General features: G+C 38.4%; 1 protein-coding gene across 3 annotated transcripts in view; it reads left to right on the plus strand.

Annotated features, from left to right (window-relative positions):
- Positions 1-19,134, plus strand: part of polrmt (polymerase (RNA) mitochondrial (DNA directed)) — a 45,042-nt gene that overhangs the window by 10,078 nt on the left and 15,830 nt on the right. For all 3 annotated transcript variants that reach the window (XM_025004024.2, XM_017406877.3, XM_017406878.3), the window contains 10 exons: positions 1,715-1,864; positions 4,192-4,359; positions 4,831-5,001; positions 6,593-6,832; positions 8,504-9,289; positions 9,484-9,606; positions 10,138-10,260; positions 11,543-11,722; positions 12,960-13,046; positions 15,013-15,126. In XM_025004024.2, coding sequence (XP_024859792.1) covers positions 1,715-1,864; positions 4,192-4,359; positions 4,831-5,001; positions 6,593-6,832; positions 8,504-9,289; positions 9,484-9,606; positions 10,138-10,260; positions 11,543-11,722; positions 12,960-13,046; positions 15,013-15,126 — 2,142 coding nt within the window. The remainder of the gene's footprint in view (positions 1-1,714; positions 1,865-4,191; positions 4,360-4,830; positions 5,002-6,592; positions 6,833-8,503; positions 9,290-9,483; positions 9,607-10,137; positions 10,261-11,542; positions 11,723-12,959; positions 13,047-15,012; positions 15,127-19,134) is intronic.

Genomic DNA, 19,134 nt, shown 5'->3' on the forward strand with positions numbered 1-19,134 from the left:
ACTTGGGTGAATCTGCTGGGATGTCCGCTTCTGGGAAGACTGTCAGCTGTCATAAATGTTTCCCACTTTTGGACACTTTTTCTCAGTGTAGCTTGATGGGCTTCTAACGCTTGATCGATATGGAGCAGCCGTTGCTTCTCTAAAGTCTCTGCTGATTTCTTTTATTTTTCTTTAGCATTGTGGTCACATGCAGCTGTTGCTTCAAACCAGCAAACTTCTGCTTTCATCAATTAATTGGTGTCTGTATTATTAGCTGATTAAACTCTTAATTTATAATTTATTTATAATCAGTAAGGGTGTATTGAAGTGTTTTGACACACTTGTTTTGTATTTTATCTTGGTATTTGTTTGTTTAAAAATGTTACAGATATATTCATTCACCTAATATTAAGACTCTGTAAGGACCAGATATGTTTTTTTGTTATTATTATTATATATAGATATGAAATTATGTCACTTTGTAATATCAGAATGAAGTCAAATGTGCCCATTTTTATTACCACTGGCTCTGATTGCAGTAAAGGTAGCTGTTTGATTATCAATCCACGACTCTGACTGTTTGGCAGGTCACGGCAGCTTGAAGGCTGTCCAAATAACTGGTCCACCAGATAAGAGAGTAGCAGCCTGGCTGGCCTCTGGAGGGTTTGTTTCACTGTTTGCAGCAGAAGCTCAGTCTAATTAGAACATTGTTTGTTGGTGTGAAATGGAATTTTGATGAAGCTGTAGATCGTACAAAATGCAGTTTGATCTAGTTTCAACTTGCCATCAGAGACTGCCCGGGATTTTTCATGTAATTATTTTTTTCATGCAGAGACTATTGTAATGCTGCTTACCTTGCAGTACTAAGAATTAAAAAGGGCCTCATTTTATGTGTAAACTTTCTTTTGCTTCAAGCGAGAAACAGGATGTTTTGCAGTAACAAAGATTTACATTAAATGTGTGGAACTGTCCAGAAATAATACGTTATGAAGTCTTAAACTTTGTACTTTTAGGATCTAGCGAGCCAGCTGTATTTTATATAAGCTCTTTAGAGTTTTTTCAGGCCTGTAACCTTTGATGACATGTGCCAACTTCACTCTATGATAATAGCTCAGTTAGACGTACACAGATATGTTAAGGGCCATGCAAGGTAAAACACTTGCAGCTTAGTTTTTAACTTTTAGTTAGTAATTTGTAAGCATCTGTCAGGTTGATAGCTTACCTGCACTTTTCAAATCACATCAACCATGGGTTATACAAAGCTGTGTATTTATGGCCATTAGGAGACATTGTGCAGACTGTAGCTGAGCAACTGTGCAACAGAAAGGTTGGTGTGTGAATACACACACAGTCACCATGCAACAGTTTAGTAATGCACATGCAGGCCACACACACATACTGCTCAGATGGTGTGAAGTCAGCATAAATGTGTGGTTTTCATGCACCTGTGAGTATGAATGAGGTAACCTGCAATCATCTGGTGGAAAACCAAGCTGCAGGTTTCCTGCTCTGCTGTGTATTGTTCAGCTGAGTCTTATAAATATACCAGTGAGTTTACAAGTGAGTACAAGAAAGCTGGGAGTGCACACACCATGTGTGTGTCATGTTAAACCATGAATAATGAAGTCTTTGTTCAACAGCAAGGCGGCAAAATGTGTGCTTATGTCAGGGTTCGCAGTTTGAGAAATGTCCACTGCATTAGAGACATCATTTCTCTCTTCTTTGTGTGTTTTAGAGGGAAAACCATTCCTTCCCCAAACTTGACTTCACACAGGAGGACCTCCAGGAGCGTTTTAAACGTCAGCTCGGTGTGGAGGAGGCCTGCACCATCACCATTGATTCTGTGGAAGCCGTCAAGCCCATCACTGCAGACATTGCCAAAATGGTAAAACAAATTTCTCACACCTTAAGATCATTTCACTGAGCGTTAGAACTCCTTACTCAAATTTACTTAAATAAATGAATCTGTATATAAATAAATACCATCATAAATATTGGTTGAAATAAATGATTAGCCTTATTTCTGACGGTAATAATGACCACAAACAACCAAACTATTCATATATGCTGGAAAGACTAGTTTGCTTAGTTTGTCCTGAAAAAATAGGATAAGTTTATGCTTTTTTCTGTAGATTTGTGAATTTTGAAGAGCAAACAATAAAACGTGACATCCTGTCATACATCATTGTTTATAGACCTTTTTGCAAAAGTATACTATTTGTAGTTTCAGTACAGTTTTCAAATTAATGCTTTACTGTTTTTTCTTTGTTCTTTTATATAAAGGCTTTGAAATGATTTACATCCAAGCTTGACATGTTAAAGTACGAAACATCCTATTCTTGTGCTGTGCCTTTTTTTTCTCCCCCAACTCTGGCATTTACAGCCCAGCCTGGCTTGTCTGCCTCTGCAGATGGGCTATGTGGGAAGCGAGCAGGCTGAGAGTCCCTGGTGGTCAGGCAGCATTTAAAGACTGCCAGGGCTGAATAATTACGCATTGTAATGGAGCCCTATCGGGAGGCTGCAGAGTCACCTCTCCATCCAGAACATGGACTGTGTTTCTGCTTCAGTCAAACTTCTCAAGCACCTTATGGTGCACCAGAACCAGCACATGCAGTATTAAACCTGGCTCAAACAATTTATTAAACCCCATTGAGATGTCCAAAAATTACGAAAGGGTTTGGATGGCTTCTAACTTACAAATAGAAATAAAATGGTATCTTAAGGACATTTTCTGCATTTTAGCCTCTGTTGAAACTATAAGCTCCTTAAATGTTGCTTAGTGAAATATATTACTGTATATGCTTACAGAGCTAATATATTGATTTTTTTAATAATTTCCTTCAAAACAAGGCAAACCTGAAAGTTCTTTGTTGTGGGGAATAAAAAAAGTTGTATTTTCTGGAGTTAGCAGGTGATTAACTTAGCTTTTTTTCAAGCATTAAGTAAATAATTCTAGTTTGCAAAGTAAATTGGATTTTTTGTCTAGAATAAGTAAATTTGATGAACTGGTATGTTATTGCTTTCCATTTCAAGGAAATGTCACTAAACCTCATTAAAAGTTTGACATTATATGTTAATTAACAAGTCCTTTATATAATTGCTTTACATTTGCATTCTTTTTTTTGTGCCTGCTCTTTAAATCTGCTTACCTCTCTCCCGCTCTCTCTGATCGCATAAGCTGTTTCTCAGTTTAACCAAGTTCTTATTAAAGCTCTTTTTGTATTCATTTTTTTTCCCTGTTGTGTGCAGGTGAAAAGAAATCTTTCATTTTCTCTGAGAGACGTACGTGATTAAACTGTGGTTATCATCAAAACATTTCAAGGCTGCTGCTTCATCTGCTAAAGACAACATATATATATACTAAATAAAGACAATTATAGCTATTACAGCTGTAGTTACAGAACTTAGAAGTGAGAGGTTTTTATGCTTTTGGGTCAGTTCAGGGGTTATTTTTTGCTTTTAAAAAATGTTCAAAAGTAGCTAAACAGATTAACGAAGTTGTCGATTTTCAACACAGTGTTGTGTGTAAAGTTGATTTGCTGCTACATAGTTGAAAATAACATAATTGGTCAGAGAGCAGAAGCGGTGTTTCCATGTCAAGGTTGAGATTTTGTATGGAGTACGCCACTTTTGCCAATGACCCTGTTGTCACTCAGCTCTTTGTTATGAACTGCCTCTGGTTGGTGTTCTCCAAAGGAGAACAGTGGTGGATTAATAACAGATAACCCATGTGTGAAGAGCCTTAATATTTGCAGTCCTAGTAATAATAATCTATTGTTAGTGCTGCTGATCCAGGATCAGTTTATTCATGTTTCCAGAGGACAGCAAAGTTTGCTGTGTGTTTTCCATCTTCTGTAATTTGTAACCACTAGAGTGTGGTAATGAATAGTCATTGTTAATTTCTTTTTATTTCCCCAAATTTGTCTTCTACTGAGCTGGATATGGAGAGAGGCTGAAAAGATTTCTCGCTTTTTCTTTAGACAAATAAATCAGCGACCCAATTTTGTTTTCTCAAAGGAGAATACTCTCTTTCTTTTTTCCGTAAAATAGGATTCGCAGCCATGTCACGCGGTGACTTGTGCCCTCTAGAGCAGACAGGATGTATTTTTTGCTTCATCATTTGGACAACCCTCAGTTTGGGTCGTAGTACAATGACGGCTTTAGGACTGTTCCGAATTCAGATGGATAACTTCCAGATGCGTTGTCTTTCAGAGGGCCCTGCTGGCGGAGCAGCAGGCACAGTGGCAGAAGGTGCTCCTGCAGGCCCTCGGGGAGAGCAAGATGATTCTGGCCAAAAGCAACACCAAGGACCACAGGCTTAACCTTTATCCATATCTCTGTCTGCTGGAGGATAGGGAGTATGTTGACATTATGATACAGGTAATATAAGGCAGCTGGCCCAACCTTCTGCTCAGCCAAATGCCAAAATCCAGGATGTCAAACAGACTTTTCTTTTTTTCATTGAATGGTTTTGATTGATAACAAGGTAATTTAACTACAACAGCATAAAAACTATTAGTTGCATCGTTGTTATCTATTTTTATTTTTTCCAGTGTTGCATTCATATATTTGGACTTAACCAATCTGGGAAACCACAAAACAGCTGCTGCTGAAAAAAGCAGCATTCTTTGAACAAATCTATTTGCTCTCAGTGTGGAAAAGAGCACACAGTACGATGTTATCTTTGTCAATGGCATCACCATGATTGAAAAAAAGTTGTTTTACTTTTCAATAGACTGAATCAGATCACAGACAAAATCTCTGACTTTAATTTACTGCTTCGTACGATTGAAGTTTCAGCCGTGTTTTTTGTGCATCTGACCCTTTGAACTGTGCTGCGTTCTTTTCCAGAGTGTTTCCAACCTGCCTCCTACTGGACAGTCACTGAGGACCTTGGCTAAAGATTTGGGCAACAGGGTCTACACCAAATACTGTGTGCAACAAAAGCACCAGAATCACACAGTGGAGAAACTGCAAACTATTTATAATGCTTACACAGATCTGCTGGCCAAAGATACCAAGGTAAAAAAAAACCTAAATAAATCTCACGCATATGGACCTTTTTTGTTTAAAAATTACCGAAAAAAAACCCAAATCCTAAAAGTAGTTTGAGACTCCACCAAGAATAGTAATTATAATTTTAATAGATTCACGCAATAACAGTTTATTTAATAATATAAGAAATTACAGCCAATCCAAATTTCTCACCCTCTAAACTTTTTTTCTATTAATGACTAACAGTGTATCATCAAACTGTTAATAGGACATGAAAATGCATTAATGAAAAACAAACAAAAGAAGCTTTTTATTTTGTTAGATTCCCTTAACTCATCTTGTATTTGAATAGATTTATGAATTCACATTTATCTGCTGTTTTGTTGGGGGCTTTTTGTATTGTTTTATCTGTGCAACCTATAGCAATAGCAAATTGCCTTTAAGGTTTTTAACCTGCCTCCCCTGTTTGTGATTTGTCCAGCAAAGATCAAGGTGTGTAAAAGTTTACAAATTCACAAAAGAGCCCAGAGTCACTTTAAATCAACTGTCTCTAATTGTCAATGTGCATGGATGCTCCATTAAGAGACTAAAAAGTCAGGGAGGCAATAAAGAAACCTGTTTTTTAAAAGCATTTCAACCTAACTACCCCATCTTATCTGTAAAACATGGTGGTGGTAGTGTTATTATCTGGGCTTGTTGTGTTGTATCTAGAATGGGATGTTCTGTCATCATCGATGAAACAATAACTTCTTAGGTATACAAGTACGTTGAAAATGTTGTGAAAGGCACTGAGATGAGCAGGTCATGTGCAGAAACCTACAAACATCCTTGAATTATAAGTTTTATACAGTGAAGGGGCCGAAGATTCCTCCAAGTAGACATTTAGAGTGAACATCAAAACAATGTTTATAATGTCTCTGTTATAGGTGTTTAATTGTCAGATCTGTATCAAACCTAAATTGGTTTGTAAAAATGTTATGATGGCTTAAATCCCTTTTTTCCAGAAATGCTTTAGCTAGGGGAAATAATTAATTTTGTTTTAAACCACATTGAAAGTTAGTTTTTTTTTGTTTTTAACCTTAAGTTGAAAATATGACTTTGTTATGAAGCTAAGTCTTATTGACACAACATCTGTGTTGACTAAATAATGAGCTTTGTCTTCTTGATGCCTGGTAGACTGACTATTTTTACCTTAATGGGATTTTACAGCCAGCATCCCCTACTCAGTGCTGTGATGGCTCCAGTATACCTGCGGGAAATGCTAATGTGATCAAGATTATAATGAGCATGAGCTTGTTAAAACTGCAGCAGTCAGACCGAAAGTTAGTTGAGGTCCTTGTTTTTCTGAGGTATTTTACATGCTGCCTTTGTAGTTAAAATGATAGCAATTATATTGTGTTTCTGACAGCTCATTTAAATTATTTACTTGTTTGAGTTTTTCTGTTTTTTTTTTTTCCGTGCATCAGTTTTGAAGCTAAACACCAAAGATATCTGACAAAACTGCTTGTAAATTAAGGTTTATTTTATTAGTGTAGACCAAAAAAATACTTTTTAAAAGTACAAATGTATGTGATATTTATAAACAGTCGGTATTTAATGCTGCTGTGTTGTGCTTCAGGTGTGTAACGTCCTTCCCAGGGAGCAGTGGTGTCAGCTGGAGGTGGAGCAAGGTATAGGGCCCTTGCTGCAGGGGGACAAGTCCAGCTGGCCGCTCATCGTAACTCTGGACCTGGGCATTTACCTGGTGGATCTGATGGTGAAGAACCTGAAAATCAACAGCGACATCCTGAAACCGGCAACCGGCAGAAAGCTCATCCCCATCCTCTACCACATGTACACCTTCCGCAGCACTCAGCAGGTGCAATTGATGTTTACAAGTCTTTGCACATGCTCACTGAGTAATTTCCCACATGGGTATAACTGGAAGCACATCATTAAAAGAGAGCTGGAGCTGGTTGCGATTCTTGCCTACACATCTAGGTTCTTTTAAACATTTTATAACCTGCTAACAGGATTTCTGAGAATTAAAATGTTGTTTTTTTTCCAACTAGATGAGAAAATGTGGTCTAGAATTTTAGTTAAGGGGTCTCCTGGACACTAGTGTTACAAATATATATATAAAAACTAAAAACAGAGAGAAATAATTGCCTATTATGATTTAGCTGATAATTATACTGATCAGTCTGTTTAAGGGATTAAGCATGTAAAATAAAAACTGTTGCACAAGTGACTTTTTATTTAAAACTAGGGGGAAAAAAGCCCCAGAGGAGCAGCAAGAAAACCTTAAAACACTTGACCTTCACTTCGCTCGCAAAGCCTGTTACCTTGAACACTTGAGCGCCCTTCTATCAAGCATGAACCTGCAAAGAGTGTGATTTATAAAAACCATTTCCCCCTGGTGTGAGCTGCTAGTTGTAACAGTGGAGTAAGATGAAAAGGTTCCAGCCTAATCCCTTTTTTTAGTGTCCTCTTAATTGGCTCGCTGATTTACTGCCGTGGGAGCCAGCAGAAGGGCGGTGTGTTTGTGCAAGAAGAAAAAAGACAGATATAGAGACCAAACTGTAGATTGTTTCAGCTCCAGGTTTTTTAAAGGTGAGGCATATTGTTACAAGATTAAATTCTTGTTGAAATTTTTTTTTTATTCGTTCTCTTGTTTTTCAGCCTTTTCTCTCTGTGGTCGTTAGCTCATCGGTGCGGGGGGGGGGGGATCCTAATGATTTTGCAGCACAGCGTGAAAGTTTTTTTCTCATTGGAGCAACACTGAGGTGTTTCTCTCAGGTCGCTGTCAGCAAATGCTGATCTTTAATCACGGTGCTTCAGGCGGGTCAGATGAAAACTAGGGCACAAAGTTTTTTACCATCAAAACTTCTGTCTCAGAAAACAAAACAAAACACCACTTTTACAAAATAAAATTCTGTAGACAAAACTGTAGACATTAAACCAGATCAACTGCAATGTGCAGACCTCTGTATTTAAACAATACTTGATTAGCTTAATAGTTTAAGGTCCTTCCTCCTTAAATGTTTAACGCAGCATATTTATTGATGAAAAGCTGTTTAAAATGAAAGCTTTGTAAAGCAGATGTATACATTTATTCCTGACCTGATTTTAACCAATTTAAATAACTCTTTCTGTCATTTTTAACCATAATCTGGCAATTTTGATAGCAATAGCAGTGTTTTTATTCAAATAGATTGCATATCTTTTCTGTTATGGCTCCATTGAAACAAATTGTGGGTTGTGCCAAGAGAGCAGCGAAACCTTAAAAATTGGGGGGAAATGTAAATAAATAAGCTTGGTGGTGACAGATTTAAATTTCTGAACTACTAATGTTTCCACTTTGTACACTGTGAGGACCTCTGCTAGCAGTCGTCATGAGATTTATTTACACGGTTGTTTATTTAACCTGATTTTTCTAATTTAAAACATTGTTATCATTGTTGTTTTTTCAGATTAAATGAGCCCACTAACAATAGGATGAAAACTCCAACTAATGCAATTCTTTTTTTATTATCTTTTTACTGGTTAGATTGGCTTCATCAAACCCCACCCCATCCTGAGTCAAATGCAGCAGGGGGCCATGGAGACCAAGCTGACCTTTGACTCCTATGTGATGCCGATGCTGTGCCCCCCGGTGCCCTGGACCACGGTCAAGTTCGGAGCCTACCTGCTCACGCCGACCAAACTGATGCGCACGATTGACGGGGCCACCCATCACAAGCTGCTGCTGGAGAAATGTCAGAATCTTCACGCAGTCTTCGACTCACTTAACCAGCTAGGAAACTGCGCCTGGAAGATTAACAAACCAATCTTAGACATCATTATTTCAATCTTCAATGACCGTGGTTCTGATAAGCTGGACATCCCTCCGCCTCTATCCGAAGCGCCCAAAGTACCTCACTTCAACCCTCACGACCCCGCCTACACAGCCAGCGAGAAGGCCAACATGAAAAGACAGGTGATCAGCGCTAAAAAGAAATTCAACGAGATGCACAGCTTGCGTATGGACGCCCTTTACAAGCTCTCCATTGCCCACCACATGCGCGACGAGATCTTCTGGTTCCCTCACAACATGGACTTCAGGGGGCGCACCTATCCGTGTCCTCCGTACTTTAATCACCTGGGAAGTGACATGACACGGGCGATGCTTCTGTTTACAGAAGGGAAGCCCCTCGGTCCCAAGGGTCTGGACTGGCTAAAAATCCACTTGGTCAACCTGACAGGGTTAAAGAAGAAGAGCTCACTGCAGGGGCGTCTAGATTACGGCAACAGTATTTTGGAAGACATCCTGGATTCTGCAGAAAACCCTCTAAATGTTAGTCTACTCTTCTTTAATTTGCTTGCTTAACTAGAAGATTATCTGATTTCTTTTGCGCTTTGTAAGCTTTGATTTGGGGAGCAACAGGTCTATAATGAGTATGATTATCAAAACGTTACAAACAAGGAGCTTTCCTGAAAGTGTCTGTTTAAGCATGATGATGTGCTTTTATTTATTTGAATCTTTTTCAGGGTAAAAAGTGGTGGATGGATGCAGATGAGCCGTGGCAGGCTCTGGCATGCTGCATGGAGATAGCCAATGCAATAAGATCACCTGACCCAACACAGTATATCTCTCACTTCCCTATTCACCAGGTACCGACATCTAAAAAAAGTTGTCTTGTAAATACATTTTTATAGTATTTCATACTGTGTGATTTTGTTCTCAAGACGTTTCTTATCTTTGACTACACTATACAGAGTTCTGTGACCTTCTTAAATAAATAAATGTACTTTTTGGTAAAAGAAAATACAAATTAACAACATTCTAAAACATTTTAGTCTATTTTAACACTTGTTAACCCTGTTCTTGCAACCATCTCGATGAATCCTATCGTCAGGGGGAAAGTGCCATCTGAGCCCCTGAGTTTTTATACCAACGCAATTAAAAGATGATTTAGACTATTGTAATTACTGAAGACATACTGGAATTAGGAATGTATCAGCTACGTGGGTATCATTTTAGCAGAAATTCTAATATTTGTCTTTTTTCGCATGCAAAGGTTTTTCTACGTAAAGCCTCAACGTCTTTAGTCTTGCATTTTTCCCGCCAAAATTTTTTTCTTCATCTTTGTTCTTTTACTCCCCTCCATTTTTCTGTTCTCTCTCTCTCCCGCTCTCCTTCAGGACGGCTCCTGCAATGGTCTCCAGCACTACGCTGCTCTGGGCAGAGATGTTATTGGTGCCACGTCAGTCAACCTCATGCCCTGTGAAGTGCCTCAGGATGTATACAGCGGAGTAGCACAGCAGGTGAGCAGCACCGGGCTCTTTTTTTGGGGTTTAATAATGGAGTATTTTCCATGCAGTTCAACTCTTTTTTTTTTTTTTTTTTTTGTCTTGTAATTTTCCAACGTTTTGTTCCCTTCTTTGAACTGCATAAAGACTTGGAGTTGCACAACAGAACCGTGGAAGAGTTCTTTTGCCAGGCACGCTGCACTTGCTCAGCTGTTATTATTCAGATGACTCACTGAGTCCCATTGTGACTGGCAAGCTGAGCATAGAGAATATATATATATATATATATATAGATTAAAATAGATATATAGATATATTTTAAGTTTCTAAGTTTAGGTCCTGCATTTAAAAGTGCTTAGTTTCCCGTGCTCTGCATCAAAGTGGAGAGGAAGGTGACTGTTTCTTATTTCTGAAGGCTCATACTTTGTGTCAATGCATGAAAAGAACCACTTTGCAGAAACATTTAAGTTTAGTTCCAGTTGTGATATTCTGACATTTTTGAACAGGACTGAAAACCTGCTCTTCTGAGGGCAGTGACTTTAACTCCAGAGTCAGACTGCTGCAGGTCTTTATCTCAGTCTGGTGTGGTTTTTTCTGGGTTTTGCCGTTATTATTAGATAATATCAGGCTTGTGAAATAGTAAGCTAAATAAAATTTTGTTTGCTCACAGGAGTAAGCTGTACATTCGAGAAACCTGGTGATAACTGTGTAATTTAAGACTCGAATCCAAAGTCGGGTATTAGTTGATAAATCCATTAACAAAGTTTTCTGCTTAAAGCTTCTCAGAGATGAAGATTTGTTTTTGTAACTTTTATTAATTTCTTTGACAAAAATGAAGATATTGGATGACATTGCTTTAAATCTTTGGGCATTTGCATCAAATTATTTTATGGTGTTTTTTTGTTTTGTTTTGGTTTTTTAAAGCAGTTTAAATATAATATTGGTGCTGTGATAGCTCGGTGGTCTTGTGGTCTTGTAATCCTGAAGCTGCAGGTTTGAGCCCAGGTTGCATCAGGAAGTGCATTCGGTGTTTAACAATTGCCAAATCTTTCATTTGAGTTTGCTTGCTGTGGCAACGCCTGCAGAAAGCAGCATCAAAATTTAAATACAAAATTGATTACCTACATGTTCATCTAAATAATGAACTTGGTTATAAAAATATTCATAAATGCAGTTTTAGAAAATATTGTTTAGTAGATGACCTTTCAAAATAGCTTTGAAAAAAATTAATTTTATGTTTTTTTTTTTTAAATGACCTCGTTATTTGTTCCCTTTTAAACGTGTCTGTGTGTTTCAGGTGGAGGAGTTTCGAGCTCGGGATGCAGCGAACGACACGAAGATCGCCCAGGTGCTGAAGGGCTTCATCAACAGGAAGGTGGTGAAGCAGACGGTGATGACTGTGGTGTACGGAGTCACTCGCTACGGGGGACGCCTGCAGATTGAGAAAAGGCTAAAGGAGACTGATGATTTTCCCAAGGTACAGTGGTGGTGAGTGAGGAGGTTCACTCACTTATCAAGCTGAGAATAGGAGTTCTTGTTTCAGTCTATTATTCATGATTACATTGCAGTGCATCGTTACTTCATGGAGGTTAAAGCAATGCTGGAGAGTTCTCTGTTAAATATGTTGCAATGCTGCTTAGAAATGATGTTAAGCATCTACATTGATCCATGAGAGTTTCAGCTTTGCAGAATTTTTATTTCAGTTGTTTATTATGAGAACTTAACTACAGCTTTCTTAGGCTCAAGTGATTTTAGGTGTCAGCTTTAACAATTTAACATTTGAACTTTTAATCTAAAATAAAAAAAAATATTCTAAAATAAGTCTGTATGATCTATCTTTTTAATTATAAAGGCACACATCAGAAACTTTACAAACTAAACCAGAACAACTAAATCAACCATTAATTACCTCTTAATTACCAATTTCAAAGCAAAATGTTTAATTTGAAATCCATAATCTTGTTTTTTTTTTTTTGATATCTCTCAAACACTTAAAAATCAGTTCAATATTTACTCACATCTAATCTCTAGTGAAAACCTAATGTGTAAAGTTAGATTTTTTTGTATCTGGCACACCAAATTCTCTGGAGTAGTTTCAGGTGCAGAAATGTGCAGAAATACTGTCAATGTGTCAATAAGATCTTGAGCTTTTAGATTCATATACTGCGATTTTCTGTTGCTGCATTAGAAAGTTATTTAAACAATAATTATGTTGATATCTTGTCCAAATAGTAACTATGAACCTGTTTAGTTCTGGACAAAAAGGATTCTTTATGAGCCACACCTCATTTGTTAAAAAACATCAAACTAAGATAAAGGGAATATTTGTTATTTTAAGAGCACTGGGGTCCTTAATATCTATCCTATTTCTAAATAATTCTTTACAAAACTTGGAGTTAACCTTATGAACTATAAATGGCATCAGCATGATTCCTCTGTCAGACAACGTCCCAAAGCTAGAAGATTGTTCTAAATGACTTCTGCCTAATGTTCCTAATTGTTTAAAGAGGGAATTGGGTGAGCCTGTAATTGTGACTGATTACAGAGGACGGTGGACTGACTGCGGGGGAGATTGTGTCTCTGTAATGATATCAGTGCTGCAGTTTATGTTGCAAGATTTTCAGTTAGTCATCTAAATAAAACCTAAAAAAAGAGAAGAAGTCTTTTTTTCTGTGTAGAAATGTAACTATAAAGAAACATTTTTGTATTTACAGGACTACGTATGGGAAGCATCCCATTATCTGGTGCGTTTGGTGTTCAGTGGCCTTAAGGAGATGTTTACAGGAACCAGAGAAATTCAGGTGAGTTAATTTCACACACGTAAGAGTCTATAACAGGAAATACCCCCTTCAGCTCTTGTCTTTTATTACTTCCATGATAGTATTGACATTAAAACAATAATTGTTTGAAATGTTTGTTACTGGTGACCTGATAAATGACTGGTTGAGGTGCAAATCGGATGCATTTCCAGACTGGTCAGATCAATCACTGCAGATCGTTCCTCTCATTCTTTTCTCGTTTCCTGTCTCTCATCACTGACAAGGTCAAATCAGAACTTGAAAAGCCAACCAAACGTCCCCATGCACAGAAAATGCTACTACTAATTAAACATAGACACGGGACTTTTCAGTCCTTGGTTATTTGGCATCAAAGTGTTTCCAGTGGGTTTTATTTTTGTTCAGAGGGTTAAAGGTTGAACCCTCTGGATCAGGATTGGTTGATGAGACCAAGCTCTGTGAAATTTAAAGGTGTCATTGGCGACTGATTGTTTTGGTCTTTTGCACTTTTTGTGGTAGCAGACCTTCTCGGCACAATACATAAGACTTATTCATATGTAAAAACACACAGTAAACAACATTTAACATTTCTGGAATCTAGTAATGTGATAGTATTTTTACATGTTCAATCATTTCAGTAAAAACGTCGTGAAAGATTTTTCTAAAAGCCTCACATTTGTGTAGTGAAAAGTCTGATACTATGACTGCCTTAGTTTTAACTTTTTTATTTTTAGTTGGTGCATACAAATAATTTTCATATAAATAGATTGTCTTTGTTTTCTCTGCAATTATAATTAAATTGCAGTGTTTATCTTTTTTTTTTAAAGGATCAGTAAACGCAGATCTGTAAGGTTTCACATCTGTTACCTGCAGCTGAAAATGCACTGTAATTTAATTGATTATAATTGTTAGTGTACTGTACTGTTTCCATAACCACCCCATTTACTACATCTTTTTTCTGTAGATTGACGATATTATGCTGTACCCACGAAGGGGAGTGTGTGTGGGGCGGGGGCAGGGGTCTCTAGCAAGCACGCCTTTTAGTGTGTGCTTTTGTTTCCTTTGGGGAAAGTACCAGGACAACCCAGTCTGAGAAGAAAAATCCCTTCCCCAGCACCAACCTGATGCTTGTGTGTGTGTGTGTGTTCACACCTGCTGCTTTTATATAGGTCACATCCTCTGGCATTTTCATTGGAAGATGAAGTATGGATGAGGAAAAAAGGAGCTGATCGATCCTCAGTCCTATCATCCCTGACCTCTGCTGCGATCTCTGTCCATCTTCCATTTATTCTGTCAACTCTCTTATTATTTCATTAACCAGTGCTCTTTCTGGATGTCCACTCTTCACTCTCCTTTTATATCAGCTCATCTTTTTTCTTTGTTTGTTTTTGTTTGTTTTTTATTCCAGCTTCTTATCCACTTCATCTGTCAGTTCTGTGTCTTCACTTTCACTTTCCATGCCATCTTCATTTAGGTGTTTTTTGTGGGGGATGAGGAGGGGAGTATTGATAAATGGAGAGGTTTTGAGTCCAACTGCTTCCTCCAGTTTCTAGGACATATTTTCTGTGTGTGTGTGTGTGGGGGGGGGTTTGTGTGTATATGAGAAGGCAAAAATGCTTTCGTTCTTGGAAATCTGTGCCAAACACTTCATGCAACAGCAGTTTTTACAGCAAGCAACAACCCCTCACCTGTTCCACAGCAAGTCTGCAACAGTTGGTTGCAGATTTCTGAAGCAAAGCAACAGATGTAGAGCTTAAATGTGAAGATCGTTGTTTTTTTGGGGGGGTGGTTAAAGTCTGTGTGTTCTGTAGTTTCAGAGCTACCATACAAGTTCCCAAAAGTGCACTCTGAGATTTGAATATGTTTAGATACACAAACACAAGGACAAAAACATACTGTATGTTTACAGCAAGTATTTGCCTATATTCGGTGGAGTTTTCTAAACAATACGTGCCCCGTCTTTACCTCTGCTGGCATCCATTTGTTGCAGGATTGGCTGACAGAGAGTGCCAGGCTCATCTCCAAGTCTGGCCATTCTGTGGAGTGGGTGACACCGCTGGGTTTACCCATCATCCAGCCTTACCACCGCACACGCAGCAAAGTGGTAAGTTTCTCCTCAGACAGGTGGCTGTTGTCTTCACACTTCAGAGTCCTCACACGATGGAACAGAAGTGGCCTTCACAGTGAGCTGAGGCGTTGGTGCTTTTGAACAAGCCAAATATATAGTATAATTTGTGGCAAAGCTTACCAGTTACCTTGGTTAGATGTTGCATGTTATTCAGCCTGTATGCTTTAGTCAGCTTAGCCAGTTACAAGCTTCTTTATATTTGTTTGCATTTTCTTCTGTTGACCTTTTTTGATGCTCTTCGATTTTTGTTTCAGCTATCACATTTTTCTCAATACATCCACAACTGACCTTTTCATAAAAACATACAGTTTATATATGCATACACCTATATGCACACACACCCAGACAACCACACGCTTACATACATGCATACAAACTTAGACTCAATTTAAAATGAAAAGTGTTTATTTATCTCTTTCTAAATATACTAATGGATGTCTTCTACATAAATGTCTTGAAAATGATTGCGGCCGTAAAATGCTTTGAAACATCACTTTGAATTTATTCAACAATGTAATTTCCACACATTACATTTTACAGAACTTTGATGGAATTTCAAATGAACATGATAATAAATCAGGGAAGCCAGTTTTTCAGGGACATTTTGCAACAGATCGTATATGACCTGAAGGAGTGTTGACAGTTACAGTTTAGAAATTTATTCATCTTTGTTGGAAAGGTTCTTTATGTGTTCGAGGATTAGGCTCAGACTGAAAAGTATTTACAAACTACCTTTGACATCTTTTAGATTAATTGCTAATATTCTTAACTCATTATTTGTGTTTATGTGTTGCAGTAACACTTAGGTGGTGTAGACGCTTTAGAGAAACACTGAACTTTTCACTTTAATGTCTTCTATTTTAGATTTAATGTGCTGCAGCATAAAGCTCGAGGAAAAGTCTTTAACTGTCTGAATATGTTCAGGCCTGGCTGGGTAAGGGCTCTCAGAATAGACACTTTTCTAATGCGGATTTGCTTTCAGCAGTCTAGAAATCTTGGTAAAAATCTGCCTTTGTCCACAGCTGGTTAAGAAGAAATTGCTTTTTTTCCCCTTCCACAAATGTTGCTGCTCCCAATGATTTAAAGTTTTTTAAGAATTAATTACCATTCCAGACTAGATCTGAATGAGAGTGGACCCACTAATCTTAACTTGAAAAGAGACTTTCAGACGTCTAACTAAACTCCAGCGATGGCCTATTTGGAAGTCACTCTGTAAATGAAAGAAATTATTGTTAATATTATTAGTATTTTGTGCAGTCAAAGCTATCACTGAGCCTTGAAGTGCTAGTTGCTTTGCAGATAGTTCCACTTGGGCTTTCAAAGTCCTGATGGGTTTGTTGCTGGAGCGCGCCATTGATGGTGTATTGCGATTACTGTGAGTGGTCCGACTTCAGTGGAGCTCAGCAGCATCGCATGTGTTGTCTGTCACTATGGAGATCCTGACAACAACACGTCTTAGAGATAGCATGTGTCTCAGCAACTTTGCAGATAACGCTGGCATGCATGCCGTGCAAGGAAATAAAAAAAAGGATTATGTAAACACACCTATTTCTAACTATATTAAAACAACTCCACGCTTGTAGTACTATTTAAAAAAGTACCTCATAGGCTGACCCAGCACGCTACCTGCTGTATTAGTATAACATCAAACAGAAGATTGGCTGAGGAAGAGGAAGTGGCACCCCATAAGCAGGTGTAAGAGAGTCAGAATGACAGATGGCACAGCCCATGAGAGTGCATTTCTTTGTGCTGATGTTGTAGGATGTGTTTCCTTAATTTGACCTGCTTCTTTTAATGTCCAACAGGGACAAAGAAGATGATTAGCTGAGTATTTTTCAGGGTCTAAAAATAAATAAAGGAATGAATGAATAAATAGATACCCTAAATGGAGCTTCAGTTTATGCTTAGAGGTAACTTTCTTGATCCTCTACATTAATCCTCTAATCCACTTGCATCACTGAGCAACAAAAATGAAACTAACTTGCAGAAAGGTCACCTTTTTTTCCCCAGTATAGCCGGATTAATTTTAATCTCTGTCTCTTTTCTGCGTATAAAATCCAAGGCCAGTGTGTTTCTGAGGGATTGTTGGTAATTACACTCTAGAGAGAGTTGAAAGGTGATGAGTGATGCACAGTGAAAAAAAATAGTGAAATTAAGGTGAAATCGGTTAAAGCTACATTACAGGAGAACAGTGACTATAGAAAATACCTGCTGACCAGTGTAATCCAAGATTTCTTCAGGGCTGAGAACATTATGGTAAAATGGAGAACCTGAAGAGGACAAAAGCATGCTTCAGGGACTTTACTCAGCAGCAGAGGGAGATGATAATCTAATCAGAGGTCACTCTGGCTTATATTTGCTGTTTATTGTATTTTTTTAATGCTGTATGAGCGCCCACACAGAGCTTCAGTGCAAGCTTACTCCCAGAGGATGGTGACATGAGGGAATCATCAGATGGATTGGTTGGATTTGAGTGGATTTGTTAGCTTATACTGTGACTAAAAGCTTGTGATCTCATGTCCTCCATGTGTAAAGAATCGGGTTCCTTTGGCTTTCTCTGACAGTCGATGGTTTCCATTTGCATTTAGGATCATTTTTAATATTTACAGTAAAACACAGAAGGGCAGTAGTTGCGTGTAGCTCGTAGGAACACAAAAATAGTGTGCCGTTGATAAATAATTGAATGCGATGTGTTACAAGCCCTCAGAGTATTAAAGTTTAACCAGTTCTTTTATCAAATCTTGGATGGACTGTAAGACACTTCCACTTCTTCTGCAAGCCCAACACTAGCAGGTGGTCACTTATCATCTCTGTAGTCTTATCTTGGTAGTTGTCATGTGTTATGGCATTCGGCCATAAAACATTCGTTCTAGTTTATTTCCATCTCTTTGTATTGCTTGCTTATTTTAATTTTAGGTAAATGTGCTGTGGCTAATGAACCCCTTATGTAAATTTTTTAGGGCTTCTGTTTTCACTTCCATTGTGATGTAGTGAGGAACAGATTACATGCTCTTTGTCAAGTCTACTTTCCTTAAAGTGGCCTTTTCTTTCAAATTTCTAACGAGAATTTCTAAATGTCGACACAATGCCCTTCATCCCTCCTTTTGTTTCGGAACAGATAAGAGCCATTCAGCGAGGTGGCACAGCTTTTTGTTCAACTCCCGCAATCTCGTGGTATTTTTGAGCCTGGACTTACAAATGCAGTTTTGGTTTTAAGGACACAGCTCAGCGAGGAAAAACAAAGTTTGACAGGAAGAAGATCTTGAAAAGGTCAGCTGGAGTATAGCAAGGCGCAGGGTTGTGTGTGCGTGACCATGAGTTTGCAGCTGCTGTGTGGGAAAGGGGCGGGTGGAATTGATGCTTAACATCATCAGATGATGTTAAGCATCATCTGATGAGGGAGAATTCCTGGTTGGGATTTATGTGGTTACCTATGACCATCTGCTCTGCAGCTCAATCATGATTTAGCTTATTTCCCACAGAGGGACAGTCCAAGGTCTCATCCATCACAGCTGCAGGGTTTCGATCAGGTCTCTACACAGATCTTACATCGTAATGAACAGGATGATGGTGTTCAGCAGTGACCTCATTTACAGCATGGCACTTAATAACTCACGTCAAAGGGAGTAACCTCTTCTTTTCGCCCCTCCCCACATTTTAAGCCCCACCTTCTCCTCCCCCTCCTCTCAAACTTGTCCATCAAGAGAGTAGATGTTAAAGGAGGAGAGCCAGATTGGCTCATCATCAGTCCACCTAAAGCCAGGACGGATGGGAGAGCAACAGAGGCAGAAAGAAATGGGGCTTTATCAGACTACGCTTCTGTTCTCAGAGCTTTCGTTGATGATTGTGTGACTCTGTCATTCAACACACAGCCACCTTCAAGCAATCAACTGGAGCCACAAAAGAGAGAAGCTTGATGACCCCCTGAAGCTAGGCTTAATGTTTTTTTCATTTGTATAGCAGCTGTCACCTCATATTCCTTTT

Source organism: Kryptolebias marmoratus, linkage group LG24, assembly GCF_001649575.2.
Source record: "Kryptolebias marmoratus isolate JLee-2015 linkage group LG24, ASM164957v2, whole genome shotgun sequence".
Taxonomy (NCBI): Eukaryota; Metazoa; Chordata; class Actinopteri; order Cyprinodontiformes; family Rivulidae; genus Kryptolebias; species Kryptolebias marmoratus.